This window comes from Anser brachyrhynchus, assembly GCF_964034855.1.
Source record: "Anser brachyrhynchus genome assembly, chromosome: 1".
NCBI lineage: Eukaryota > Metazoa > Chordata > Aves > Anseriformes > Anatidae > Anser > Anser brachyrhynchus.
This window is the reverse complement of record NC_137694.1, coordinates 209,587,411-209,614,990: the sequence shown is the minus strand read 5'-3', so window position 1 is coordinate 209,614,990 and position 27,580 is coordinate 209,587,411. Positions and strand designations below refer to the sequence as shown.

Below are 27,580 nucleotides of genomic sequence, written 5' to 3'. Positions count from 1 at the left end.
AGAGGATCCCTTTACATTAATATTTAAGTGTTTGAATATGTTCGGTCCAAAGTCCCATTTTGGCTGTGGGAGTTGATTTAGGTAAGGTTGAAAGCCAACTTGAAAGAAATGAAGCCAAACATCTAATGTTTCCTTTGGAATCTACTTCCTGAGCCTTCCCCTTTTCCAATCTGGCCAGGGTTACCTTTGGAGGGCAGCTAATGTTCCCCTGATAATTTCTAACACAGTATAGGTCCCTTGAGGGAGAACAAGCGCCTTGCCTGACACATGAAGATGGAGCTGGAGACCGCTTTCGAGCTCTGGAGAGCGATGCGATGAATCTAGGGCAGCTTGGGGCATGGGCTGACAGCAGTGGGGAAGCTGGCAATCCAGACCTTCTATCCACAACCCAACACTGCTCTAGCTTTAAAGCCCACAGAACAAGCCCTACGTGAACAACGCTGTCCTTGACATAGAAAACTATATTTTGTGAAAGCATTTGTGGCTTCCTGGCAGATACCTGTTACAGTGCCAGCATCGGCTTTTGGCTAAAATTGCCCTTTTCCCTTCTTGCCATTTCTCCAGTGGTGATAGAGAGCAGTCACTTTCCCTCCCAGCCTTGGGATTGACTGAAATCCTCCAAAATTTTTTTTTTTTTTTTAAAACAAACTCCCAACCCTCCTGTGACAGTGGCAGCTCTTTCTGCACCCGCCCCAGTTTAGTTAATACTTCCCAACACTAGAATTGCACACAGCACTGCAGATGAGAGGGATCTGTGCAGTTCATTAATGAGCAAGAACAGATTTTCTGATCGAGAGCATTCACAGAGACAGTGTGAGACACTGCAGGAGATCATTTTCCTTCCTGGAAATAAGAATAGCAGAGGGATTTTGAAATCCCTCAGTCCATTCACAAACATCTCTCAGCTGGGCTCTGCGAGCGCTGTTTGCACCGGGAGCTGACACACATTTTTCTGGCCCCGGGTGATATCGGATAACACGCATTCAGCCTCGCATCTCTAAGTGATTCATTGTGCCATATTTTTTGATAGCAAGAAGGGGCGGGGGGGAAAACAAACGTTATTGTAGGTCTTCTCAGGGCTGATCTGTAATCATGTTATTACAAAAAGCAAAGTGTAAGCCCACTGTTTGGATTCCTTTTCTCATAAACACTGAATAATTTAAGTCTTCGCCCATTTATGCCTTGTATCTGTCTGATCTATGAGTCTGAGGCTTCCCTGGATAGCCGTAATGCAGCAATGAAAAGTCCGGCACAAGCCAACCAAAGGGCACATTTGCATATAGATTGAAACATGAATCATTGGGAGCCATTCATTAGTTGCTGTGCTCAAGACATTTGGCATTTTAACAGCTCTCTGCATCAAATCCTTTCCATCAGATTTATGGGACAATTAAAGCACCCGGGTAGCTGTGTGCAGAAAATGAAGCTGCAGGCTAGGGAGATGCTCTCGCAGCGCTATGGCTGCGGAATATAAATTGCAGGATGTCAAATGAAGGTACAGCAAACAGTCTCAGTCCTGGTGTGGAAATACCCAGCCTCCGAGAGCCTGTCTGAACGTACTCCTTCCTGCTTGTTGATAACTCAGACAAGCTCCCAGCATCCATCTTTCCCAAAGTGTAAGCACTGGAAACCTTATTCTGTTTGATCTCAAGGCAGGGAAAGCTTGGAGGGAGAGTTGTTATGTCTGTGGGTGAGTTTACTTTTGCTTTTTCAAGAGGGAATAGCAAAATACCCAGCTGATGGGACCTTCGTTTGAGGGCATAGGAAATTGTGAAGCACCCCATAACAAAATTTATCCTGAGTTAATCTTGGGAGCTTAGGTTTCCCCAGGGAAAATCTACATCCCCAGGAACAGCTCTTGCAAGACATCTTGTCATGCTTGATGGTTACTTGTCCATGTCTGTCAGAGCCCCTAAAGATGTCACTTAACTTGCTGAGACACAAAGTCTGAAGCAAGAAGAGATAAATTCATCTCCTTTAAGCCACCTCTTTCTTTTAAGCCTTCCAATTTATCACAGCCTGACTCTGAAGAAGTCTCACTGTTTGTATAAGCTTTCCATAAAAAAAAAAAAGCACAACACCCTGTAATGAATCTTGAACCTTGTGTGGCTGTGGGGCATCAGCCGGCATGGTGGGACAGGAGGCTGGAAATCCTTCATTTCCCCTTACCCCACGGGTAGGGATCTATGTGAGGGTTGATTTCCCTCAGTCCTCATTCCAACCATCGAGGCTCTGGTTCCTGTTCATGATGGGAAGAAGCATCTTCATCCCAGTAGTGCCAACAGAGCAGAGTAAGGGGCTCCCATCCCCATCTCATCCCCATCCCATACTCATCCCTTCCCCATCCCGTCCCCATGCTCATCCCATCCCATCCCCATCCTGTCCCCATCCTCTCCCCATCCCATCCCCATCCCATCCCCATCCCCATCCCCATCCCCATCCCCATCCCCATCCCCATCCCCATCCCCATCCCCATCCCCATCCCCATCCCCATCCCCATCCCCATCCCCATCCCCATCCCCATCCCCATCCCCATCCCATCCCCATCCCATCCCCATCCCCATCCCCATCTCATCCCCATCCTCTCCCCATCCCATCCCATCCCATCCCATCCCATCACATCACATCCCATCCCATCCCCATCCCATCCCATCCCATCCCATCCCCATCCCCATCCCCATCCCATCCCATCCCATCCCGTCCCATCCCCATCCCCATCCCATCCCATCCCATCCCATCCCATCCCATCCCCATCCCCATCCCCATCCCATCCCATCCCATCCCATCCCCATCCCATCCCCATCCCCATCCCATCCCCATCCTGTCCCCATCCTCATCCCATCCCATCCCCATCCCCATCCCATCTCCATCCCATCCCCGTCCCTACACACTCCTATAATTTTTAACTGAGATGAGTTCTCGGGTGGGATATAGGGACTGGAAATCAGATGAATCTGGGAAAAGGGAAGACATTTAAGCCTACAAGGCTGCTGTAGGAAATGTTTGTGATATGGCAGCCCTGATGGGGCACGGGACTGTCCTTTCCATATGTTTCTGGTACGAATGGCTGCGTGTCAGACAGGCGGTTCTCCCTGCTCAGCCTTCCTCTTCATCAAATTCCTCTTGCACAATTCAAAAGCATTCAGCAGCGAGGCATTAGAAAACAAACCCTCGATATTTCATGGGTTTGGGGTCAGAGACACTTGAGTGATGCTGATGTACTCTAGTGAAAGATTTGGCTGTCCCAGTGTAAAATTCATTCCTTTTTCAAGCAGCAGCAGCAGCGTTTGTTAGCACAGTGTAGATTTCCAGCAGTTTTCATTAAAAAAGGAGACAGCCAAGGCCTGGCTTTCCTGCAATCAGATTCAAGAAGCTGTGCACAGCTCCTGGGCCCAGGGGAAGGAAAGCAATAACAGACCTTTTCACCAGCACAAGCTGAAAAACGGAATTTCTTCCTCAGAAGTAAGTTGAGGTGGGAACACAGGGAATGTCTACTGAGGTGTCATGGTATAGGCAACAAATACAATAATTTTACTGGATTTAAACGTTGACTTTTTAGACAGAGGTCCAATGAGATTGTCAAAATCATACATGCCACATCAAGTCACATTATTGCGATGGAGGGGAATTGCCTTTTCCTCGTTGACCACGTCTACGTATGAGTTTTGCAGACATGACAAGGTGATATCACGGATCAGTCCTCCTCTCCTTTCTGTCCCAAACCACCCTTGCTGCTGTCGGCAGCAGGGAGGTGGCAGTGGCAGAGGAATGCTGCTGCTTTCTTGCCCTGGGGAAAGGTCAATCTTAAAAGCTTACGAGGATTTCACCCTCCATTAGGCAATTTCATGAAAGGAGAAAACTTCACCAGCTACGTATTTTGAGCACTTCTTTTTCTGAACAGAAATTTCCTGAGTTACAGTGTGCAGAAATTGGGAACACAGAGAAACTGGCCGTACTTGTTTAGTACAATATAGGGTATTCTGCCTCCAAAACCAACTGCTGGTGAACACCGAGGGACAAGTCAGTGTATGGAGTAATTTCCTCCCAACATTTTCCTGTCCTTCAGCTGATTTTCTGGCCTCCAACTACAACATTTCAGCTTGGGGATTTTCCCTAGTGTGATTTATCTGGTCAGTAGTCCCCAACACAACACCTTTCCGATTACTTCTCCAGTTTTCCCTGAACCCTATAAAAACTCCTTACTTCTCCAGGTGTCCTATCCACCTCCATTGCTTCTTGCTGAACCTAATTCCTATTAATTTCCTACTCCCAATTCCTAATTAATTCAGTAGCCCCTTATTCTTGTACTGGAAAAGTGTTTTAAAGAAGTATCTCTATAGGCTTGCCCACATCTTACACTCTGCCCTAGGTTTCCACATGGGCCACCGGTGAAGACAGGATGGACCCTTGATGGACGCTGAGATGCTTTAGCCTTGCACAGGCATTTTCACGTCCTACCTAAAGCAATTGCTGAAAACACGTCTCCCTCCCTCTGTTTAACCAAGAAGCAGGTGCCCTCCATCCTTTCACCAGAGTCACTTTATAGAGCCCGGTGGAAGAAGATGTTGGCTTATTTTCTGCTGGAGAAGAAAGAGCCAAGTGCTGCTTGGCTTTAAGATAGGGAAAAGTGCCCGTGTGGGGCAGAGCCCTGCCAGGGATTTGCACACCACCGCTCCGAAGCCTTTTGTGCAGTCAGCGTGAATGCAATGGGAGCAATTTATGTCCATCTCCTAGCACCCAGCCAGCCATTTTATTGCCAGAAAACACCGCTGGCCAGTGGCTCTTAAGGTCACACGCTGCATTTTCACGATCTGCAAATCACTTTGTAAAGGCGTTTTACTGCCCCTTAACCCCATAAAATCGCTGCATTCAGTGCGAGGCAGCCCTTTCCCATTAACTAGATGCTTGCAGTTAAACAACATTTGCATCCAGAAAAAGGCAACGGAGGCAGTAACCGTATTTACACGATGATTTTCTGTCAGCCTGTTCCTTACAGAAACACAGGTGTAATGAATCTATGCAATAATACTCTTGTGGTCTCAAAATTAAGGCTATGCAGCAATCCCAGAGTATCTCAAAACAAGTATAAAATCTATGAGCATTTTTTACATGAATTAATTTCCCTTTACATGATGTAGGGTTTTACTTGAGCACCAATTAGCTGCCCGTTGCTGGTCCAGGACATCTAAGTACCATGCAAACCCACAAAAGAACTGAAAGTTTGGTTCCCAGGCTAACATCTAACACAATTCATTTGTAATGCAACCTTTTTGTTGTAAACTGGATGAAGAGTGAGACAAAATCCCTTTGGAGTCAACATCCCTTACGCAGGCTCTGCAGCATATGCAGAATGGACTGTCCTTGTAATAAAATACTCATGAGGAAAATAAGAAGCTCCAAGAATACGGGAATTAGTTTCTGTCCCAAAAGCACACAGGACTCATTTCTTTTATGGCTTTATTCTTCCAGCTACCAGAGTTAGGACAATGTCAATAATGTGTAATCCCCTTGGCCATCTTGTCAACCACCGTGTCTTGATAATTTCATGTATTGAAACAGGTCTATTTTTTTTTTCAGGCTGTGACTATTACTTTGTTTTTAACAGCTGGTGATTATCTGGGGGGACTTGGATTTTGAAGCAGGTTTCTGGGTCTGCAAGTGCACAAAAAGAACTGATGTTGCTTCTCATTACTCTCTGAAACCCAAATCTTTTTGCTATGTGCCCAGTGAAATATAATGGATTAGCTGCAAACCCACAGGTTGAAGGCACCCACATCTGTACGTGTCCTGGTCCAACAAAGCAAGGATTTTGGTTAAATCTGCCAGCTGCATCTGTGACTGTGAACAGTGATGATTGTTCCTACCTCTATCATTTTACACTAGCCTACAACTCCACTCTTCCTCTGCTTGCAGCCTCTAGGTTAGGGTTTGTCTAGCTGGACTTGCTGACTCCTTCCTTTATAAAAGCAATTCCTTCAGAGCTGTGAGCAACCGCGTTGTACTCTGGGTTTCCTACCTTCAGCCGGAATATTTTTACATGGTGGCGGTGGTGTAAAATTCGGGATTAAAATACACACTCTGCCCTTCTTCATTCTGCTTCAGTTAGGGTACTACTAGCATGAAAGTTGAATTAAAACTCATGGAAAAATCATCAGAAACCAACTTCCTGATGCGCTTGGCAGTTCCAGAGAGTTACAGCAGATGGGGCTGGTATTGTGCTGTCGGGAACCCATGGAGCAGATGCAAGGTCCCTCAGGTCTCCAGGGACCCATGGGTGGCAATTGGGAAGCTTTCCAGCCACGGGGGTGGAGAGGCTCAAAGAATCCAGGCAAGTGGCTGCAGCTACAAATCTGCTCTGCTTGCCCGTTTTAAGGGTGACCTGTAGAAGAATTCTGCAGCCCTTGCGTGGAGCCAAACCCAGAGCCTCCAAACCCATGAAGCCAGCAACGAAATGCAGATGATTTCGTTGGGTTTTAACAAATACTGGTAGGGTTTGTTCGGCTATCGCTTTCCTGATGACAGAAATGTCCGTGTGCTTCATGACCTCAAGATTTTCTTGAAGTCTGGGAGTATCTTTTCTCCTTTTGGAGAGAAGAAGACCACCATCCTCAAGGCTGGTACCTACAGGACAAAAACGAGTATCAAGACAGTCTGGATCACAAGCATTGCCAATTTTTATTTTTTCCATAACCCATTCACCTGCCATTCATTCCTCCCAGGAACTGGGCTTTCAAACACCCCCCTGGAGCAGTCCACGTCTCTCTTGAGCAGTCACATCACAGACCCCCTCAGGATGCTATCGACTGAGCTGCAAAAAGCCTTGCCCCGGACCCCACACTCTGCTCAGTAACCAAGACAACCCTCAGTGCATAAGCAAAGGGAGCATGCAAAAAGGGCAGTGCTGCTCAGATCCAGCACAGCAAAAAGGGAAAAGCAGCGTTACTCCCCTTTCATTCAATATTTCCAAAGATGAGAGAAGCTATTTTAAATGATAGGGCTTGTCTAGACGTATCAGTGCCACTTTGGCTAATGTAGACCCTTACCACAAACTCGTTTCTGATGAGAAATCTGCATTTATACTAGGATAGATTAACCCCATCTGCAAAATAAATAAAATAACATAAAATAAATAAATAAATAAATAAAAAAGCATTTTACTAGGATTAAACACTCCTTTATGCTATGTTCTGTTATTTCCACTTTTTCTGTTTATGTAGGAATAGCTGTGCAGATTGCTATAGTCCCATGTCTGTTCGGTACACAAGAACTAATTGCAGGCTGTGAGGTTGTGGAGAGGCAGGGAGGAGGGAAGGGGGAGCCTGGAGTAAAGAAACGAAGGTGAAATGAGCTCCCAGAGCATGAAAGATGAAGCTAATCAGCTGCCTCCACGTGCTAAAACTCTGAAAGGGGATTTGACAGGTTACGTGTGAAAAGTAAAAGAGATTTTAACCACAAAGGTTGGAAAAGTCCTGTTTTCTTTCCCCAGGAATGGAATCAGGTAAAACAACTGAATTTGTGTCATTGCTTTTTGGCTTCTTTGAACAGCCTTTCTGAGGCGGGATGACAAACATCACTTTGAATTTACATTTCTGTGTGTGATCTTTTGTGGGTTTGGTGTTCCCCTTCCCAAATCACGTTCAGAGAAGGCGATGGCATTCCCTTAGTCCCATCTGCCTAAAGCTTACTGCAGAGAACGGCATGCATTTGAAGGAGAACATCCCAAATCCTTGCTTCTGTGTGGCTGAGGGCAAGGGGAGCATCGTGCCTCCTCTTGCTCCCAGCTGTACCCTCGGTTATCCAGGAGGATGGGGCTGACTCTTTTTGGAGGATCCAGAGTGGATCTGAGAGCTCTCATTGCGGCACCAGTGCAAGTTCTCCAGTCCCAGGACCTGAAGGAACAGTTTGTTGATTAATACTGCCAAATTACAAGCTCCCCCAGGAGCACTTCATGCTGTTTCCTCCTGATTTTATTCTTCTTCTCTCCAGCCTTGCAGATTTGCATGCCTTACGATTGCTAGGCTGTCTTCCTTTGGCCCCATTTCCCGTGCATTTGGGACAGGGCCCATCTGGGGGGCTCAAAAGCTCAGTCTTCATTTCCTGTTCCACTTCTTATCAGATTTTGCAGCCACGTCCCCAGGCGGTGGCCGTCAGCTTTTTGTGCGAGCCTTCAGCACCCGGGGCCAACCTAATCTGCTTGCAACGTCAAGGGATTGGGGATTCTCCGTGTCGTCCACGCCGCTCAGGCAGATCTCCATCGGCTACGAGTCACGGATTAAATACTCCATCCCCGTGTTTGTTTGCATGCCTAAAACCCAGTACTGAGCCCAGAGGTCCCGAGCAGTCAACAACAAGCTCCTTGCCAAAAGCCAGGGATGAGCACAGGAATCACAAAGAGTCCAGCCTCGTTGCATCCCTTGCACACCTAAATCCATCCTTTTTGCCCCTCAGCACCAAATGGGAAAAGGTTGGGTCTGTTGCCACGTTTGTGGGTTGCTTTTTTTCCCCTACTGTCAGTATTGAAGTTACAGGCTGAGCGAGCGGTGCATTGATTACTGAATTATTTAACGATTCCCCCTACATCTCTGCCTCGGCTTCAGAGAGCTTGTGTGTGCAGCATGTTACCTGGGCTGACAGCGGGTGCCTGATGTGCTGCAAGAAGCTGGGAAGAAAATATTATTTATTTATGAAAAAGCAGCAGCAAAATTATTAGGGTGACCAACTACCAGCAGTTCCCCTGAAGAGCAGCCCTCGGGACATTTCAGCATCCCTGTTAGGGATAGGAGTTATCATACCTAGCTTTGGACACATGTAGGGTAGGCTTCTATCACCAAACTTCCCTCTTCACCCGCCCCTTTAGGTGAGCATCATCTGACCTAGATTAAATACCTGCTTTGTAGAGAGGTATCCATAGAAATGCTTCCTTTTTCCCTTGAATATAGCGGAGACCTGGATATATTGAACACGTGCACCGGGCTGGTGGAGTCCCACCTGACCTGTTTCACTAAAGAACAGCTTTTCAGTGACAGCTGCAAAATAGCCAGCTCGAGAACGCTTCCTCAGCCCTGGCAGCACCTCGTGCACTTTCTTTGGGTCTGAGGAACACGTGGGCGTAAAGAAACCCAAGCTCTTATTAAATCAGGAGGTTCACCTGTTGTGCGGGTGGTTCTTGCAGGTGGTTTTCCCCTTTTTTCCTCCAGCAGAGAGGTCCATGCCAGTGCAGCAGGACTTAATGAGAGCTCAGGTCTCAGCAGTGTCACAAAGCTGTCGCCAGTGTCACATCAATCCCTTAGGGTAAGGGTTAGGGTTAGGGTTAGGGTTAGGGTTAGGGTTAGGGTTAGGGTTAGGGTTAGGGTTAGGGTTAGGGTTAGGGTTAGGGTTAGGGTTAGGGTTAGGGTTAGGGTTAGGGTTAGGGTTAGGGTTAGGGTTAGGGTTAGGTGTGCACGACGCACGGCACAGCAGGACCCCGCTCCCAGCTGAGCCTGCAGCTGCAGAGATCCAGCAAATCCTCAGTTTGTGTCCCAGCATGGCTCTTGGGGCTCGTACTTCCATCTCTGCAGTGAGGAGCTAACGTTACCCTGGGGAGCTGTAACCTAACCCGGACGGCACTGCTGCCAGGCTGCCAGCCAGCTAGCGCTTCGTTTTCCTCCTCTGTATCCCTCCCTTATCGTCCTAAGCGTGTTTATTTGTTTCCCACATCAGGCATAGCACATCTTCTTAGAAAATATCTGCCAACAGGAGTCGTTGTGCTGTTGCTCTGCCCCCTGATGCACGCAGAAGGGACGCTGGTTTCCACTCCAGGGCCAGCAGGATGGGATTTCTCATCTCCAGGAGGCTGTGCAGAGAACACCGTGCAAACACCACGCTCCTCTGTGGCTCTGACAAGCCCCTGGTAAACTCCTGCTATGGGGGAACGATGCAGAAAATGCGTGGTGGAAATGTGTGGGCTTCCAGCCCAAGGGAAAAGATGAGCACACGCATGTAACGGGGCTGCCGAGACTGGATCTAGCCCTCCAGGCTCGCTTCCTGCTTTGCTCCAAGGGTAACCTTGGGCAAACCATCTCACATCGCTGCTCCTTAGTTTACTCTTTGGCAGCACACGCTGCTGTGGAGCCTCAGAAATATGGTACAGGCAGTAGCTGAGCAGTAATTGCAATGTCTTGGTTGCTCTTTCTCTGTTCCGCTCACACGCTGCTGCAGTTTCAGCAGCGTGGCAGGGACCAAGGGCTCATCCTATGTGTTCCTTTATCTACATTTATTCGGTCTTTCCTCCCATACAGACCCCCCTCATTGATTATTGGCTTGCATTTACTAGGTGAAAATGGAGTCATTTACAGCACGGTGTGCTCAGGTCATGCTGGAGGTTGACGTCTCCCATGGGATTGTCTTCTTACCTGTGCGACTTGACCTATTCATCACATCAATTCATAGCTACAAGGATTAAGCCCCTTATTTCTTAGGACTCCATAGCATGGTGTAAACCCACGGAGTTGTTAATCCATCATCTGCCCCTCAGGCTGGGACTGCCTCCCTGGTGTCACTGCTGTCCACTGATGAGCAGAAGCAGCTTGGTGTGAGTTTGACACGTGTCACCTACAGTTCTTCTTGGTTATTGTGTCTCATCAGGAAACCTACAAAGCCTTCCTTCCTCTAGAAAGCTTTCCACCAAAAATATGTCCTCTGCATCATGGACAAATGGCTCTGAAACCCTGGGGAATCAAGGCGTCAGTAGAATTTCACAATAAAACAGGGATAAATGAGCATGGTGTGGAAAGCTTAGCAGCTGCACCGTTGTCTCAGCACGCATTGCTCTGGTCTGTGCAAGTGATGCTGAGTTAGACTCAGCATTTCTGTGGACGATGCTGGGCCCCAGATTGAAAAGCGGGTCTGTAGAGCAGCCAGGTGTAGAGCCAGTGTTATCCCCGCGATCCTCTCCTTCAGAACATTTTAGTCCCCAGCCCAGGTGCTCTTCTCACACATAGGCGCAGAGGCCGTGCTGCTCCGAACACCTTCCACTCAATTATTTAAAATTCAGCTGCTATGGATCTACTCAAGGTGATCAGTTTAAAGAAAATGCAGATGGCCTCTGGTTTTGAGTTCCCGCTGCGCTTTGGTTAATTTGGTATGTGAAGGTATTAGGTTAATTAAGTACCATGTGTTGCATGGGGACCGACTGCATTTGTGGATTAATAAGCACCCGAGCGTGCTCGGTGCTGGATGCCCTCAAGCTGGCAGCGGGTTTTTCACGAAGAAAGGAAAGTACTGGAGAGAAATCATGGGGGAATGAAGAGGTTTTCTGCTAATCCTGCAGTCCTTCTTCCAGACCTGGTGCTTGCAGTGTCCTTCAGGTCCCCAACCAACTATCACCCCTCCCTGGAAGGACTGGGGGAACTGAAGAGAAGAGAAGCAAAGCTGTTGACTTCGCCTTGAGGCTCCCAGCCTTCAGCTAGAGTTCAGTGGAGGACCATGGCTGGTGCGTGGAAATTTTTCTGCTAGCGGATCTGTCCCAAGAGCCGTGCTGTGAATGAGGTCAGTGGGTGTCTCGCACCCAGCAGGCGTGTTGGAGGTCTGAAGCAAACCGGCTACAGCTCTCTGGCATCCATGGTGGGATACACGTAGAAGGAGAGGGCCAAACACCACTGCAAGACTTTGGAAATGTTAAAAAGGAAGAAAGTTGTCTTTGTGCAGCCATGTCCTGAGGTGGTGGAAGACCAGGAGAGAGACCAGGGCAAATGGACACTGCTCCGCAACGTCAACCAGGCCCTGAAGCCCACGACGATTTTAGCGGTAAGATAGGGGGTCCCAGGCTGTAAATGTGGCTGGGATCTTTTAAACCACTTTGAAATCCACCTCACTGTCTGGTGGGATCCTTGTGTTTCTTGTGCCAGCTTCTCTCACCTTCCTCCGGAGCCTTTGCAACTCCTCGCCCTGAGCATTATCGCTCCCCCATGGTGCAACCTAGTTGTCTTTGCACTTGGAAGCTCCTCCTGAAGATCTTCTTCCAGAATTGAGATGATCTCTTTGTGCACCCTTCCTGGTGCCCCCTCTTCTTGCACCTCTGTTTGGCTGTCCTTGCCTTTAGGGTGTGAGGTCCTGACCACAGGATCTGCCCCAGAGCACTTGGAAGGTCTCTAGCACCTAGAAGCTGCTTTGAGGAGGAAGAGTCGGGCCATGTAGGTATTGCAAAGGGGTTGGTGGGATTCTCACTGCTCTGTTGTGTGTGCTGGAAAACAAACAGGCCAGGCATGAGGAAGGTTATGCAACTTATGAGCCCATCCACTGGAGCTGGTAAATGCATGAATTGCCCTGATTTGCCCTAAAATCCCCAGTATATTTGCTGTCATTTGGGCTGATCCAAAGCAATTGCATCAGCAGAAGGAGTGTAACTGATTTCCATGGGTTTTATATGAAATTCATTAAAGTGGGGAATGAAATATGTCAGCAGCCTTAATAGGTGATGTTAATTTTCAACCCAGCCAGGCCTTTCTGAGCTTACCAGCTTAGCCCATCCCATAAGACTTGCTTTTTTTGTTTAATACTAGTTGCTTAAGTATTAAGAACTACATTTTAATTTGTTTAGAAAGAACATTTTGAGGGAACTAGTATCCTGAGCATTAGGCAGGCAAAGCACAGGAGTGCTAGGGCTAGTACAGAAGAAATTTACTTCGGGGATAGCAAATTTAAAAAAAAAAACAGCATTACAAGTTTTGTTTTCTTGATCTAGAGCCATTTTTACACAGCTGCTGAGGTGTCAGAAGGGCTCTCCGCTGAGCGGGGACTGAGCTCCCCACCTCTTCTCTTGCTGACACCTTGATCAAGTTACCCACACTGTGCATGAATTTGCTCAGCTATGCAGGTAGGATAAGAGTACTGAACACTCTGAAATATTTTCAGAGTCTTGGATCAAAGGAGCAGAGAAATAAATATTAATATAAGTTGATTTATAATGTATCTGCACATGACACTGCATTCATGTGCATTTTTTTAATCCTTTTCCACCAAGTTATAGGATGTGAGATAAGACAGCTAACGAGAAAAATATCTGAATATTATATTTTTAATGAGTTGTGTGAAGATATTTATTACGTCTCTGTAGCATGGCCTTCTGAGGAAAAGGGAACACAGACAAAAGCTCCTCAGCTACATGTAAGCAACATGACTTTGTTAATCAGCTGCCAAGTGTGGATTCTACCATAAAATGTCTGGGGACTCCTCGTGTGTAGCATTTCTCCGTGTGTTGGTCCCCGGGTATAGCCTTACATCCCTGTGACGTTCACCAGTTAACATCTATCTGAAGTCCTAGGGAGTGGCGACTTGACAGATGTGTGCTTGACCATTTTTTTGTTGTTGTACATCTCCAATTCCCACTGCCCAGAGTGGGGCTGAAGGTTGTTCATCAGCCCCCGAGGTCAAACCAAATCCATAAATATTCTGTCCACGGAGAAGGTTGGTAGTGGCTACTCAAAGAGCTTATAAGAGTGCACATGCAGAGGGATCCTTCCTTCTGTTTGCTCTTCTCGTTGTTTGCAAAGATGCCTGAAGATAATTTAACTAGGTAGCTCCCAATTGGAGTGCCTCGTCACACTGAGGTTAGGGATGGGAAATAATTCCGCCTTGTTTCAGAAAATCCTGCTCGGGACTTTGGTTTTGGGTTGTCTTTGGTTTTGCTCTTGGATCGAGGAACAAAAATATTCTTAAAAGCCTTTTTGCATTCGAGTAATTTAATACTCGCAGAGCTGATGAGCAGGACTGGCAGAGGTCTGTAGGATCACCAGTGACACGGAGTGGGTGGATAGGGGTTAACTGCTTGCTCTGTCTCCCAAAACAAAAACAAAGAGGTCTCAAATGAAAGAGGTGGCACATTTGAAACTCAAAAGGACACAGATTTTCATGCTATTTGTCACTAAATTCTTCCTTTGATTTTATGGATGCTAAAAGCTTGCAGGGCTTCAGGAAGCTACCGACCAACACACTCCCAGCAGATACAACCCACTGAGCAGCATCGCGTGCAAAGAGCCCACCTACAAATTGCTGCTGCTGGGAGACCTCCAGAGCAAGGATCCCTACCTCTCCCATATTTACTCATCCCCTTTTAGCTGGGTAAAAACCAGCGCTGCTCCCACCCCGCTGCTCAGCCTCACGGGGCACGTTTGGGAAGAAGGGGTGGTGTGGTTTGTAAAGGAATTCACTTGACTTTTAGCAATGTTTTGGGTGGAAAACTTCAGCGTCTTCTATCCCAAGGGATGTTGAGCCTTCTGCAGCACCGGTTGTCACTGTCCTCTCTTTGGTTGCAGGGGGATTATGTGTGGATGGACCTCAAAACCGGTCGGGAATTCGATGTCCCCATTGGAGCGGTGGTTAAGTTGTGTGACTCCGGACAGATCCAAGTTGTGGACGACGAAGGCAATGTACGTACAAAGGGTTGCGGTTTTGCTTTTCAGCTCTATGTCTGGTGCATGCATAAGCCCCAGGTAGGATTAAAAGCATGATCTCAGGTGCTATTTGAAAGCAAAACTCAATTCGAATCTCATTAAAGATGACGGGATTCACACCATTAAAACCAGTGGATGTTGGAACGGGGCCACAGCTTTGGAGACAGTCCCAGCTCTGAACCAAACTCCTGCCAAGGAAGACGCAGGCTAAAAATAAAGTTAATAAAATAAAAATCAAAGTGTGGGGAGAGTTTACAAAGGCTGGGGAGGAGCAACCTACAACACCAAAAGGAGACAACACAACATTCCCATTCAAACACAGTTAACGGATCTAATTTTGCTCATTTCCAATATTTCCAGAAATAAGAGGAAGGATGCTCATGATGAAAGGGTCTTGATGGCTTTAGAAATATCCTTAGGAATCAACTGTAAAGATGAGATAACGTTGTGTTCCTCCTTCTGTGGCTGTACTGGGAGTGAAATCGTGAGAAGCTTCTTGGGTGTAATGATGACAGAGCCTCCAAAACACATATGGGTAGGGCTTTGAGAGAAACCACCTCCAGCTGCTGTTCCTCTGCTGTACCCAGTCCTTCCTGACCCCCTGCCAATACAGGACGTGCCCAAAGACAATTTCTCCTTCAGTTTCCCACCTCTACCTCTGTAGTGATTGCTATTTTACAGGAACACTTGTATCACAAGCAGAGGGTGAACTGTGGAGGTTTCCCGTCCCTTATCATTCTTTATCCCATCTGAGGTAATTGTGAATGCTCTCTTTCCCTTCAAGAATGGTAGAGAGAAGCTTTGGTTCAGCCAGATCCTTGTGTCCAATTTGCAGTGGCTTTGGAAGCCCTTTAGAAGTGACCCATCTAAATGGCATTCTGTCAATAAAATTGTAATTTACCACTCCTGTACACCTCCCTCTCGTTTTCTAAAACATCTTTTCTCTTCTTAGCAGTATTTTGTGGCAGAGGGTTAACCAGTGATGTGGAAATATAGTTGTGTGAAGGGATGAACAGACTGGTATTTGTTAAAAACTCCCCTGATGCACTGGACGCCTGCACTGCCCTGGATTGTGTTCCTGCCAGGATGGCTAATGTCATGTGTCTCTTGCTGCTCCAGTAAACCAAAAAATGTTTTCCTTCTTCTGCTCTGAATCTTTCAAATGAAATGTCATGCCCTGGGGATAGGAGCTGTGGTCTGCGTGCTCTCCCATGTATGTTCTCCCACCCGGTCCTTTTGCCTGGGGCAGACCTTTCCTTTCTTCCCGTGACTTATCTTTCTCTGCCCTCATCCTCTTCCAGGAGCACTGGATTTCCCCGCAGAATGCCAGCCACATCAAGCCCATGCATCCCACCTCCATCCACGGGGTGGAGGACATGATCCGCCTGGGGGACCTGAACGAGGCGGGCATCCTCAGGAACCTGCTGATCCGCTACCGAGAGCATCTCATCTATGTGAGTGTCCTCCCCACATCCATCTCTTCCTCACCCCCAGCTCTCCTTAGCCCTGGGGAACCCATGGGGAGGGATCCCTGATTCAGATAAGCTGGGTTTCTAGGACCCAAATGGTGGAGGGCTTCTGCCCCGATGTGTTGTCCTCCTGTAGAGGAGATGTTGCAAAGTTTGTGGATGTCCCAGTGCAAGCTGAAGACCCCATGCCATAAGAAATGGGCAAAGTCCCTCCCACCTCCCTATGTAGCCCCTGCAGAAGTTTTTAGGACACACATCAAGTTTATGTACACACAATAAGCAGTTAACCCAGGCCACGTGCAGGCTGTAGTAATCCTAAAGCCTTTGGTGACCACGAACTTGATGAGGTCTTTCTGCTTTCTTCCAACTGAACCATTAACTCATTCAGCCCAGGTGAGTGAAGGCAGCACTTGCTGGAGGTGCAAGGGACGGAGGAGGGATGAGGAGGTGCACAAAGGGATAACCAGCTACAGTGAAGTGAGCAGCTCCCAGAACAGCTCCAAAACTCCCCATCTGTGTGTATACCCTGTCAGCGCTGGGATCCTGACAGCTGATCTTTGAGGACAGCAGTATCCTTCCTTAGATCAGCTCAGTCATGTCACATCCAGCAGACCCAGTGCAGCTTTTCCAACCCAGCCAGACATCCAGAGATCAAGGGTTTTACAGGGAGTCAGCCAGAAGTGAACCATTCTTCTGTGACAGCACCGCAAAGTCCATCTCCCAAACAGGACACGAGTCAGCATTCACATCTCCATGCTGGTTTTATCAGCGTGCTGTAATATACGGGGTAGTCTGGTGCACGTTCTTGGGGCAGAACTGAAGAGTATGTGTGCTTGCCACTAGCAAAGGTGCTCAAACAGCCTATGCAAATATAGAAAATTTGGTATTTTTTGAGCTCCTGCTATGCCTTTGAAGGCTTTTGGGGATCTACCTTTTAAAAGGCTTTAGAGATTACGAGATTTTCAGGCCAGAGGGAACTGCAATACAGTCTGATCTACTAGATAGTATAAAGTAACAGACCATATCCATTATTTTATGTATCAAGGCTGCTTCTTCTGCTTATTGTCTATGAATTCTATGATTCTATGATTCTATTTTTTTGTCTAGTACCTTTTGAAAGGATGTTTTTTGTTTAGAGCTGGGCAGTGACGGAGAACCCATCACTCTGTTACAAAAGCTGTTCCACCTCCCCCTGGCCCTGACTCTACAAAGTATATTCTTTCTTTCATAGGTGAATTTCAGTTCTAGAGGAAGGGGACACAGCTGCTAAAAAGGCACCCCCAGATATCACAGAAAAGTTTAGGTTGGAAGGGAAGTTGGGGTTGAAGACTACAGTCCAACCTCCAGCTCAGAGCATGTCCAGCTTCAAAGTTTGATGTAATGCTCATGTGGATAACTAAATTCAGGCAACCTGAACACCACCCAGGGTGTACAGATAGCCAGTAATTTGCAGGTGATTGGCTTATTGAGTGAACTTGTATTTATCCATTGAGCTTTGCCCCTTTTTCTCTTGTTTGTGGGCACCCTGTGGCAACACCAAGCAGAGTCCACAGCTCTCTCTTGCCCTGTGGAGAAGTTGGGCTCATGTTGGATATTTTTTCAGTGGTGTCCCTGTGTCTCTCCTGGGGGTCCCTGTGTCATCAGGCAAGTGTCTGTTGCCTCGCTAAGTGACGAGAGGTTCCCAGATAAGATTTCACGTGTGCAGTATCAGATTGCCCGCAGATAAAACTTCCTCCTTCACAAAGGCTCTGCCTCTGCGCTCTAAGCTATTCACGGGCCTCCAGGGGGATTATGAACACAAACGGGCACTGGGCAGAGCATTGTTTCACAGAATCACCCTCTCTACAACTACCTGAAAGGAGGTTGTGGGGAGCTTGGAGTCAGCCTCTTCTCTCAGGTAACTAGTGATAGGACCAGAGGGAATGGCCTCAAGTTGTGCCAGGGGAGGGTCAGGCTGGAAATGAGGAGACATTTCTTCTCAGAAAGAGTGGTCAGGCATTGGGACGGGTTGCCCAGGGAGGTGGCGGAGTCCCCGTCCCTGGGGGTGTTCAAGGCAAGGTTGGACGTGGTGCTTAGGGACATGGTTTGGTGGGTGACATTGGTGGTAGGGGGGTGGTTGGACCAGATGATCTTGGAGGGCTTTTCCAACCTTCATGATTCTGCGATTCTGTGAAATGCATCCTTGGAGATAAGCACCTCCAAACAGCTCGTTTTCACACCCAAGACCTTTAGCAGCCAGTTCTTTACTAGATTCCTCTGTTACAAGCCATTCCTTGGGCCAGCCAGCTCTGTGGGGTTAGCCATTTGCACTTGCATCAGAGAGGTCCTAGGTGCTTTGATTGCTCTGCACCACTAACGGCTTTGGGGGAGCAGCCCATGATCCTGGGCCCCACGGAGCACTTAATTCAATCTCAAAATCAGAACGACACTCTCGAAATGACATGGAGCACATAGCTTGATAGAGAGGCACAAAAAACATTCCTGTCTGCGTGCGTGTTATTGGAGGATCAGGAACCCAACCTGAGGTCTCATCTTTTACGAGTTGTGACAGTAGCAGGAGTAAACTTGTGCCAGGCATAATAAATATTGATGGAAATTTTGCAAAGCCAAGATATCATATGGATGCCATGTGCGTAGGGATACCCAGCCCGATGAGAAAGTGAGTTTTTTTTCTGAGGTATAATTTATTCTGTCTTAAAGATGGTGATGCTCAGTGTGACTTTGCCTTCACTGCCTGGTAGGATTGCTAAGCCTTAGGAGTGAAGGGTGACTTTTGCAGCAGGTCTTCTGTCTGTCTTGTTTCCTCATCCCTTTAGCTTTAAAGAGGGTGTGATTCTGCTCTAATAACACATTTATATATTTTAAATATAAAATAATTTTATATAATATAACTTTCCTTTTTCTCCTCCCTCACGTTTTACTCGTAAGACAAACTGCGGCGGGAGGGTAAGTACTGACTCGTGGAGCTGTCACGGGTAATCACTGCCATGCCATCCACCGGGTCACTTGTTTCTGTTCACCATCGTGGCATTCTCCTTTAATTTGCAATACCATTGCTGCTGCTTCACGAATGCATTGAGAGCACCATCCCATTTGCTGCGGAGCTTGGCCCTCGTGGTGAAGTTCTGACACCTTCGCAGGGCTGGAAAATGTGGTCTTGGATGGTTAACGCCTTAAGTGCTTCTCAGTAATGACCTCAACGTGTAAGAAAGAAACTTATGCATCAAAATATGAAAAGCTACAATGAGGGCTTGTTGTCCATGCCTTGGTTTTCATGCACTGAGAGAAACCATGCTGAATAGCAAGGGTATTTGGTGGGAGTTTGAACTTTGAGCAAGGTTAAATCCCTTTATCTGGAGACGAAGGCAACGCCTGCTGCTGCTTTCTTGTTGCCAAAATGAAGTAACATTTGGTAGAGCTTTAACCCCATAAAAATCCAGATGAAGTCAGCTACGGCACTGTGAATAGTGAGGGAAGCAGGCTCAGAAAGGATTTTGTTTGGGGATACTTACAATGTAGGTCATGCAGGCAGCAATGCATTTGCACTGAGATGCAGTTTCTGATGTAAGTGGTCAGCACAGCCTCTGCCTTTCGGTGGAGTTTGATTTTCCCAAGGCAGAGAGGCTTTGCTCTCACCCAGCAATAGAAACCAAAGAGACAGTATTTCCTTGGAGGCGCCCTTTGGCCCCTCGTCAGCAAAGCAGACAGAGTTTTGCATGCTGTCAGCTACGAGAAGTGGGCAAACTGTGAGTATTCATCAACTAGGAATGACCTAGGACAGCAAACAATAGCACGAGAGTTTGTGCTGACAAAGTCTTTTGGAGATCACAAGGGAAGGGTCAGCGAGAGCATCCAGAAAACATTCCTGCAACTAATGGTTAACTCCTCTAGTAGGCTCGCTGGCTGCATTTGGGGCAGGGCAGACCAATGTGGCTGAAACACAGGATTTCAGAGACTTCTGCAAAGAGTCTTTAGTCTTTTTGTTTGTTTGTTTGTTTTCTTTGAGAAGATGCTCCAGGAAAATTAGAAATACCCCTTAAATTAACTTGGTAATAAAATATGAAAACAGTCTCCCAGGTCTCTCACCCAGGACTAGAAGGGAAGTCAGGAGTCACTGGGGATCTTGGTGGCAAAACGCCACTCAGGAATTGAGCACAGCCCTTCCTGGATTTTTAAGTTTACCTGCAGAAAGCTGCTCAGGGACTTCAGTGCTTCCTTACTTCAGTAGCTTCTTCTAACATCCAGTCTATATTATTTCACAGCCAATTCCCACCTTTTGTATTTGTGACAACTTTGTCCTTGGGCTTAAAGAGTTTTTTTTCTTTCTTGACATATAACCCACTGTTACAGACAGGGCTATTATTTCCTCTGTGAGTTTAAACCTCACCTAGGGTGAACAGAAAATTGTTAATTTTCTCTGGCGTTGGCCATGAGGCTGCAAAGTGACAGCCTGGGAGGGCTTTCAGCATCACTCCCATAGGACACAATTGCCACCTACTGGCTGTCTTTCAGGAAGCCAGAGCTGGCGGAGATGTAGGTGAGTGTAGATGATGCAAAACAAGTTATCATCTAATCCCTCTCAGGCCCTTTCCATCGTGACTGTGGGATAGATAACAGGCTATACAGGGAGCGACTCAACCTGGGGCTGCCAGGTTCTCCCTTCTCAGCCCTCCCACTAGCACTGGTACTTATTTTGCTGTCTTCTGAAGCTCAGACTTGTTTTATTTATCAGCAAGTTTGAGATATGCACAAAAAGAGGAGCAGCTAGCAGAGCATGGAGAGACAGTCTTCATGGTCCACGAGCATCCTTGCCTGAGACACTTTGGTTCTTTCTGCCAAAGGCTTATTTCTGGGTTCAAATCATGTAGCTGAAAAGCTGTAAGGTATATTTTTTATGTTGGAATGATGTTTTTTTTCCTGGATGAGCCTTCATTCTACTGCCCTTGGTTAGCCCAAGGTGGAGCCCTGTTAACTTGCTTGCTCTAGACAGCAACTTTTATATGGATGAAGTTGGCGAAGGACATCCCAATGTGATGTGACCAAAACTCCCAAAATCAGAGCTACATCTGAGTGAGATGGCAAAGGCCAGGAGTTCTTTGGTGAGAGGCTTGAGAGAAATGGCTCCAGGAAGGGCAGAAACGAACGAGCCAGACACCACAAAGAGTTTTGCTGCCTGAGGCCCAGGACAGCTTTGCTCATTTTAGTGCCATGGAGAGCACGGGATGGACAAAAGGCCATTTCCAAAATGACTCAGAAATAGCCGAGAAGGGATGTGTCAGGACTTTGTGGGCCATCCTCATGTTCTCAGGACAAGGTTTAAATTGCAGCGTGGAAAGGTTCGGTCAGACAGAGATGGTAGTGGAGGATGGAAGTTTAGCAAAAGGGTTTAGCTGTGAATATTTAAAAACAGGTTAAGCAGACCTCTATCAGGAACAATTTAGATCCAGCAGGTCCTGGTTTGAGGGCAGTGGTCTCCAGGCCCTTTTCATCCCTGGTTTCTCATGCAGTGCACTAGATATGTGCGGATGGGCCCTGGCTCTGGGGATATTTTTGCATCTATGGTTGACTTGGAACCCTGAAGCTTAACTGAGGAACATCTGAAGTATGAAATAAGTCTTGAATCCATTTTGTGCATGAGCAGGAATGAATATGAGCTGATTTATGTCGTTTGGGGCTTCTCTTCCAGTTTTGCTCCACGCTCCACCCTGCAAGCATTTTTGACTTAAACATCACCTTTCATCCACCTTTTTTTTTTTAATTTCTTTTTTTCTGGCCTTCACACTCCATCCAAGCTGCCAAAGCCTCTCAGCAATGTCTCACTGTCCCCACAAACCTTCATGTGATTCTCCTCCAGACATACACCGGCTCGATACTGGTGGCAGTAAACCCCTACCAGCTACTACCCATCTACTCACCGGAGCAGATACGCCTGTACACCAACAAGAAGATCGGGGAGATGCCACCGCACATCTTTGCAATTGCTGACAACTGCTACTTCAACATGCAGCGCAACAACAAGGACCAATGCTGCATCATAAGGTGAGCTGGTGACTTTCCAAATGAGCCATATCCTGGGAAAGGCTGCTGGTAGTTGGGGAACAGCTCGCCAAACATAATCAGAAATTAGAAGAAGGCATTAGGTCTTCCCTCCACGCATTCACAGTATTTCTCAGTCTGCCTCCTAGTGAATTTTGGCAGCTCAAAACTTGTGGTGAAGCTGCCCCATGGGACCAGTCACCCCTGGACCACAGGCTCAAGGTATGGTGATTGCTCCTGGCAGTGCTTCCTGACCTTCTTGGTGCTGATTTCATGATGGTATTTGCTGGAGAAACCCAAACCCAAGCAAAAATTTGGCCATGTGAATTGGAAAGTAAGTCTGTGTCTTGCCTGGAAGCTGTCCTGTACTGTGTGCTACCATTTGGACACAACCAGCCTTTGGGATCCTGTAAGCTCATCCTTAGTGGTTTGTCCTGCTCGCATTAACAAGAGGTCCAGAGACATCAGAGACAGAGAGAGGGACATCAGCAGGGGTGCAGCAGGGCTTTCGCTGACCTCAGTTTCTGTTGTCTTTGAAGCGGTGAGTCTGGAGCTGGGAAAACAGAAAGCACGAAACTGATTCTGCAGTTCCTGGCGGCGATCAGTGGCCAGCACTCCTGGATTGAGCAGCAGGTCCTGGAGGCAAATCCCATCTTGGAAGGTGAGGTTTCAGATGATGGAGGCATTTTTCTGAGGCTAAAAAAAATTAAAAATTAAAAAAAATAATCAGATTCAGGAAACACAAAATATGGAGAAATGTAAGTCACTGTTTGTTGCATTTTGAGTTTCAAAAAGCAATAACATTTAAAAAATCGAAAGCAACAATGCAAGCATTTATTAAATTGAATACCCTTCCATCTGTATTTTTCACAACAAAATTATCTTCTGATATAGACTTTCAATTTTTGCATGAATATTTTTAACAACTGTTGTTGAAAATGAAACATTTCAGCTGACCTGAGATTTTTAATTTTTGATTAATTTAAAAATAAAAATTATGTTCTTTTTCATATAGACTGGGATATTTTTTCCCAAATTTCAAAACAGAAACCTGAATTTTGCCTAACTATCTGTGTAGTCAGGGATTTCAAAAATGCCAATCAGCAAATACACAAAGCTCTTTTGAGAAAATCAGACCACCTCTTCCCGTGCTAGAATTACAACTGCATGCAGAGCACAGATATCACATGAATGCTTCCTTTAAATAATTAATTTGGGGTTTATTTGATCATGATTGCAAAAATCTTATTCCTGTTCTTTGCTCTGGTTCAGCAGAACATGAGATTAAATTGACCAGAGCATCACTGCCTACAGACCTTTTACTGGCAGTACACAATAGCACACCCCACCATTTCCTTCCAGGGCCAGAGAACAGCAGGAGAATGCAGAACAAAAATAACAAAAAATTAAAAAATACTAAAAAATAAAGACAGCTCAAGAAAGAACCTGGTAACAAGAATCAGCTTGTTGCCCTTAATGTGTATATCAGCAAGCTGTTACTGTAAAGACCAGCCCCACTGTTTTAATTGGATGCCTGTACATTAAATAGGCGATCTGAGCCTCCCAGCATAATGCAGGATGGGCCCTTTACATTTATTCAGAAAGAGCATCATTTTCTTCCTCTCTTCCTTAAAGAATAACGGCATTTTTACTCCCCCTGCTACTCACAGCGAGCAGTGTTTGCTTGGTAAGTAGCCCCCCATAGGAATCAATGGAAATATGAATATCCTAACAGTTTCCAAGAATAATGCTGGAAGCAAGACACCAGCTGAGCTCTCCCTCTCCACTCTCCTCCGCCGGAGCATCCTTCAACCGTATTCAGTCCAGGAGCAACCAGGATTCAGCAACCAGGAGCTGGCATTGCAAAGCCCCGTGGTGTGTGGCAGGCACAAGGGGGGCTGAACATGCACTTTATCATGCTACGACCCAGGGGAAGAGAGCTCTTGTATTTCCGATGCATCTCCAGCACCAATAACGTGTATAAATGTCAGGGCAATTATAATAAAATATAAATGCAAGGGCATGCTGCTCCTGCAAGCAGCCCGCACCCGCACAAAGGATGGAGCTTGCAGGGTGAGGTCTCCCTCTGGAGGCTGGCTTAGTCCCTCTGTGTTTACCTAAAGGATGAGCTTTTTCTGCCTCAGTCACCAAATCTCTCATCAGCATCCCTGTCATTTTCCCCGCACCATCACCTCGCACGCTGCAGTGTTCTCCTGTTCCACCTGTCTGTATTTCACAAGCTGCTTCCCAAATCCTGCTGCGCTGGCTCTTTTTCCTCAGTAAGCTCACCCAGTTCCCATGCCTCATTCTCAATGCTCCTCTCCCTATTTCTGAGGACAGTTATCTGCGGTATATCCTGTCTCTGCACGCTGAAACTGAGCCAGACAAGTGTCAGGGAAAGGTGCTGGGGCTGCTTTTCAGCCTCATTTGTTCAGCTGTTTTCTTCTACAGGACACCAGAGTCACGACCATCCCTGCGTCAGGCCGTCTCTGACCCATTGCAATTCCTCCCCGCAGCTTTCGGGAACGCCAAGACGATCCGTAACGACAACTCCAGCCGGTTCGGGAAGTACATCGACATCCACTTCAACAAAAGGGGAGCCATCGAGGGGGCGAAGATCGAGCAGTACCTGCTGGAGAAGTCCCGCGTCTGCCGGCAGGTGAGGTGACAGGTCTGCCCAGCACGGCAGCGGGTCCGTCACCCTTCGTGGTGACATTAGGGTCGCCGAGCTAACGACGGTGGCTCTTCTCCCCCAGGCCCAGGACGAGAGGAACTACCACGTGTTTTACTGCATGCTGAGAGGAATGACGGCGGAGCAGAAGAAGAAGCTGGGTCTTGGGAAAGCCACGGATTACAACTACCTGGCGATGGTGAGAGCGCAGCGGAGCAGAGGTTTGGAGGGAAGATGTGGTGAGAGCTTATGAGCATGGGAGGGAGAAATGCGAGGTCTTCCTCGGCACCCCAAGGGGCTGCTTTCCTGGTTAGGACCTTCCCAAGCCTTAGTCACAGGCAGGGGGATTTCTGTCCCACCGCTGCAAACCTCACAGGCTGACAGCAAATCCTTAGCCTGTGTAAAACACGTTATTTCCACTATTTCTATGAAATGGGACACAGGCTTGGATAGTTTGGTTGGGTTTTGCCCAGGCCACTTGGTTTAGAAATAACCAGGGTGTTAGATACAGCTCAGTGCTCTTGCAGAAATGATGCAAGGGGATGAGTGTGTGTCTGGATAATGTGTTCTCGTCAGCATACTGTGTGGGAATCATCTCTGCTCTATGTCCCTGTCCATGCAAAGCTTGGTGTCGGAGCAAACCAGCAACCTCCAGCCCCACTCCCTCCATACCTCTGTCACCAGCCAGCAGGACTGGTAGCAGCAAGTGTAATTAAGGCTGGCCCATTGTCAGCAAGGAATCGCTGAAAACCTCCAGCACGTTTTCTTCTGGCTTTTTATCCTCACATCAAGGAGCTTTTTCTCTGATTGATTCTCTCCAGTTCTTAAAGGGGATCTATAAGAAAGAGGGGGAGAGGGTCTTTATCAGGGAGTGCAGTGATAGGACAAGGAGTAGTGGTTTTAAACTATGAGAGGGCAGGTTTAGATTGAAGATAAGGAAGAAATTCTTCCCTCTGAGGGTGCTGAGGCCCTGGCCCAGGCTGCCCAGAGGAGCTGGGGGTGCCCCAGCCCTGGCAGTGCCCAAGGCCAGTCTGGATGGGGCTGGGGGCAGTCTGTGCTGGGGGCAGGGAGCCCTGACCATGGAAGGGATTGGAGCTGGATGTCCCTTAATTCCAACTCAAACCATGCTGTGGTTGTAGACAGACACAGGATGGCTCAGGACAGCAGGGCAGTGCAGGTCACAAGGCTGAGCACCAAAGGGCAGAGCCAGACGCACAAGTTCATCATCATCTTTTGCTTATTTATTCCTTACACAAAACATCTGCGGAATTAGGGGGGAATTCAGCAAAGCCCTGAGAGCTTAGGGTCACCCCATCTCTGCCAGACACACTCGGCTTCACCCCGCGCACCCTGCGGCCTCCTTGCCTCCCCAGGGTAACTGCACGACCTGCGACGGCAGGGATGACAGCAAGGAGTACGCCAACATCCGCTCTGCCATGAAGGTCCTTATGTTCACCGACACAGAGAACTGGGAGATCTCCAAGCTGCTGGCTGCCATCCTACACATGGGGAACCTGCAGTACGAAGGTAAGAGGACAAAACCCAAAGATATGTTCAAAGATATTGCTTTTTCTCCTTATTTTCCATGGGGAGAAGGAGCCAAGCTTAGGGGCTGTATCCATACCACCTGCCATGATGCTGGGCTAAGGGAGGTTGAATATGGCCAGGGACCATTCAGTAGAGCCAGGAGAGACTAATGGGGCATTTGAGAAGGGTCTGGGTGATCGGGTAGGCCTTTGTAAAGGTACCAGGCCTCTCTGTCGTCAGAAGTGCCGTGTTGATATAAAAACCTCTCTAGAAACAGAAGCCTAAAGCACTTACTTGCTAGAAATATTTTCACTCCATTAGTCATTTAGGGTGGCCTGCAGAGCAGAATGCAGGTTCTATGCAGCCAGCAGCCACACGAAATTCTCCTTTCTGATGGCCAGACTTTGCCTGGCCACCAGGAGGAGGCAACGAAGGCAGAGGAACCCTTTTCCTCAGCCCACCAACCTCCCGCAGAGCTGCCTCCCTTGCTGACCGCTTTCCCCGTGCCTCTCTTCCTCCAGCCCGGACCTACGACAACCTGGATGCCTGCGAGGTCGTCCAGTCGGCGTCACTGATCACCGCAGCATCGTTGCTGGAGGTCAGTGGCTCTGCAGTGTTGGTGTCCCCTTTTCGGCTTGTCCCCACGCTCCCAGGGTTGGGGCAAGGTTTGGAAAGCCTCACCTGAGGCAGGCACGCTGCCCTGCCAGCTCTAGGAGGCTGAAGAGGCCTGGGAAAGTCGTACTTGGCCCTGTGCTGGCTTCCTTTGAGCTTCCCTTCACACCAGTGGAGAGGAACTGTTGCTTTAATGGCACATCATCTGAAAAAGGACATCCAAAATAGTTTAGTCCCTAAAACAGACAGTCTCTCTCGCTGATGTAAAGGAAGCTCATTACAGCAGCTGAGACAGAGGCGTCCAGCTCTCTGTGTGCATCAGGTGAGGTGAGATGACCCTCACCCAAACCACCATGAAGTGGCTGGAGCAGTCCTCGGTGTCCTCCCCGACATGGGACAGGGCTTCCTAGGGACACCAGCTTGCCACGATGGGCTCTGTTGGTCCCAGAGTGTTACCCTAGCCATTTGCAGGCTGTTTTCTTGGACTTTATGGGCTGGGTGTTTCCCTGGACTGACCTCAAGAGTACAAAAAGGGGTCACCAGGATGCAAAGCTACATGGTGCTGATGGGCTTTGCAGGCTTTGCTTTTTCATCTCCACTCCGCATGTCTCATTAACTTCTCTCACTAAGCCAAAAGAACACTTGCTGTAGTAGAACACTGTACAAACGTATATTAATTAGTCTCTCCAAAAGTGCCTGTGACATCATTTATTTTCCCTGTACAGCTAAGAAAAGCCACTCACCTCCAGCCCTGGGGGTCCGTACAGTTTTTTTCCAGCCACTCATGTCCAGGCTACTAGCCCAGGCCGCTGTAAGGACCTCTTGTGTTATAATAT

At 47.6% G+C, this 27,580-nt stretch overlaps 1 protein-coding gene across 4 annotated transcripts in view; it reads left to right on the top strand.

Annotated features, from left to right (window-relative positions):
• MYO7A (myosin VIIA) overlaps positions 1 to 27,580 on the top strand; it is a 95,210-nt gene that overhangs the window by 21,074 nt on the left and 46,556 nt on the right. For 2 of the 4 annotated variants that reach the window (XM_080576362.1, XM_080576364.1), the window contains exons 3-11: positions 14,292 to 14,405; positions 15,731 to 15,883; positions 18,827 to 18,844; positions 21,753 to 21,937; positions 22,474 to 22,595; positions 24,451 to 24,593; positions 24,691 to 24,804; positions 25,979 to 26,132; positions 26,654 to 26,730. In XM_080576362.1, coding sequence (XP_080432488.1) covers positions 14,292 to 14,405; positions 15,731 to 15,883; positions 18,827 to 18,844; positions 21,753 to 21,937; positions 22,474 to 22,595; positions 24,451 to 24,593; positions 24,691 to 24,804; positions 25,979 to 26,132; positions 26,654 to 26,730 — 1,080 coding nt within the window. The remainder of the gene's footprint in view (positions 1 to 14,291; positions 14,406 to 15,730; positions 15,884 to 18,826; positions 18,845 to 21,752; positions 21,938 to 22,473; positions 22,596 to 24,450; positions 24,594 to 24,690; positions 24,805 to 25,978; positions 26,133 to 26,653; positions 26,731 to 27,580) is intronic. The other 2 variants (XM_080576365.1, XM_080576363.1) reach the window with 1 other exon arrangement.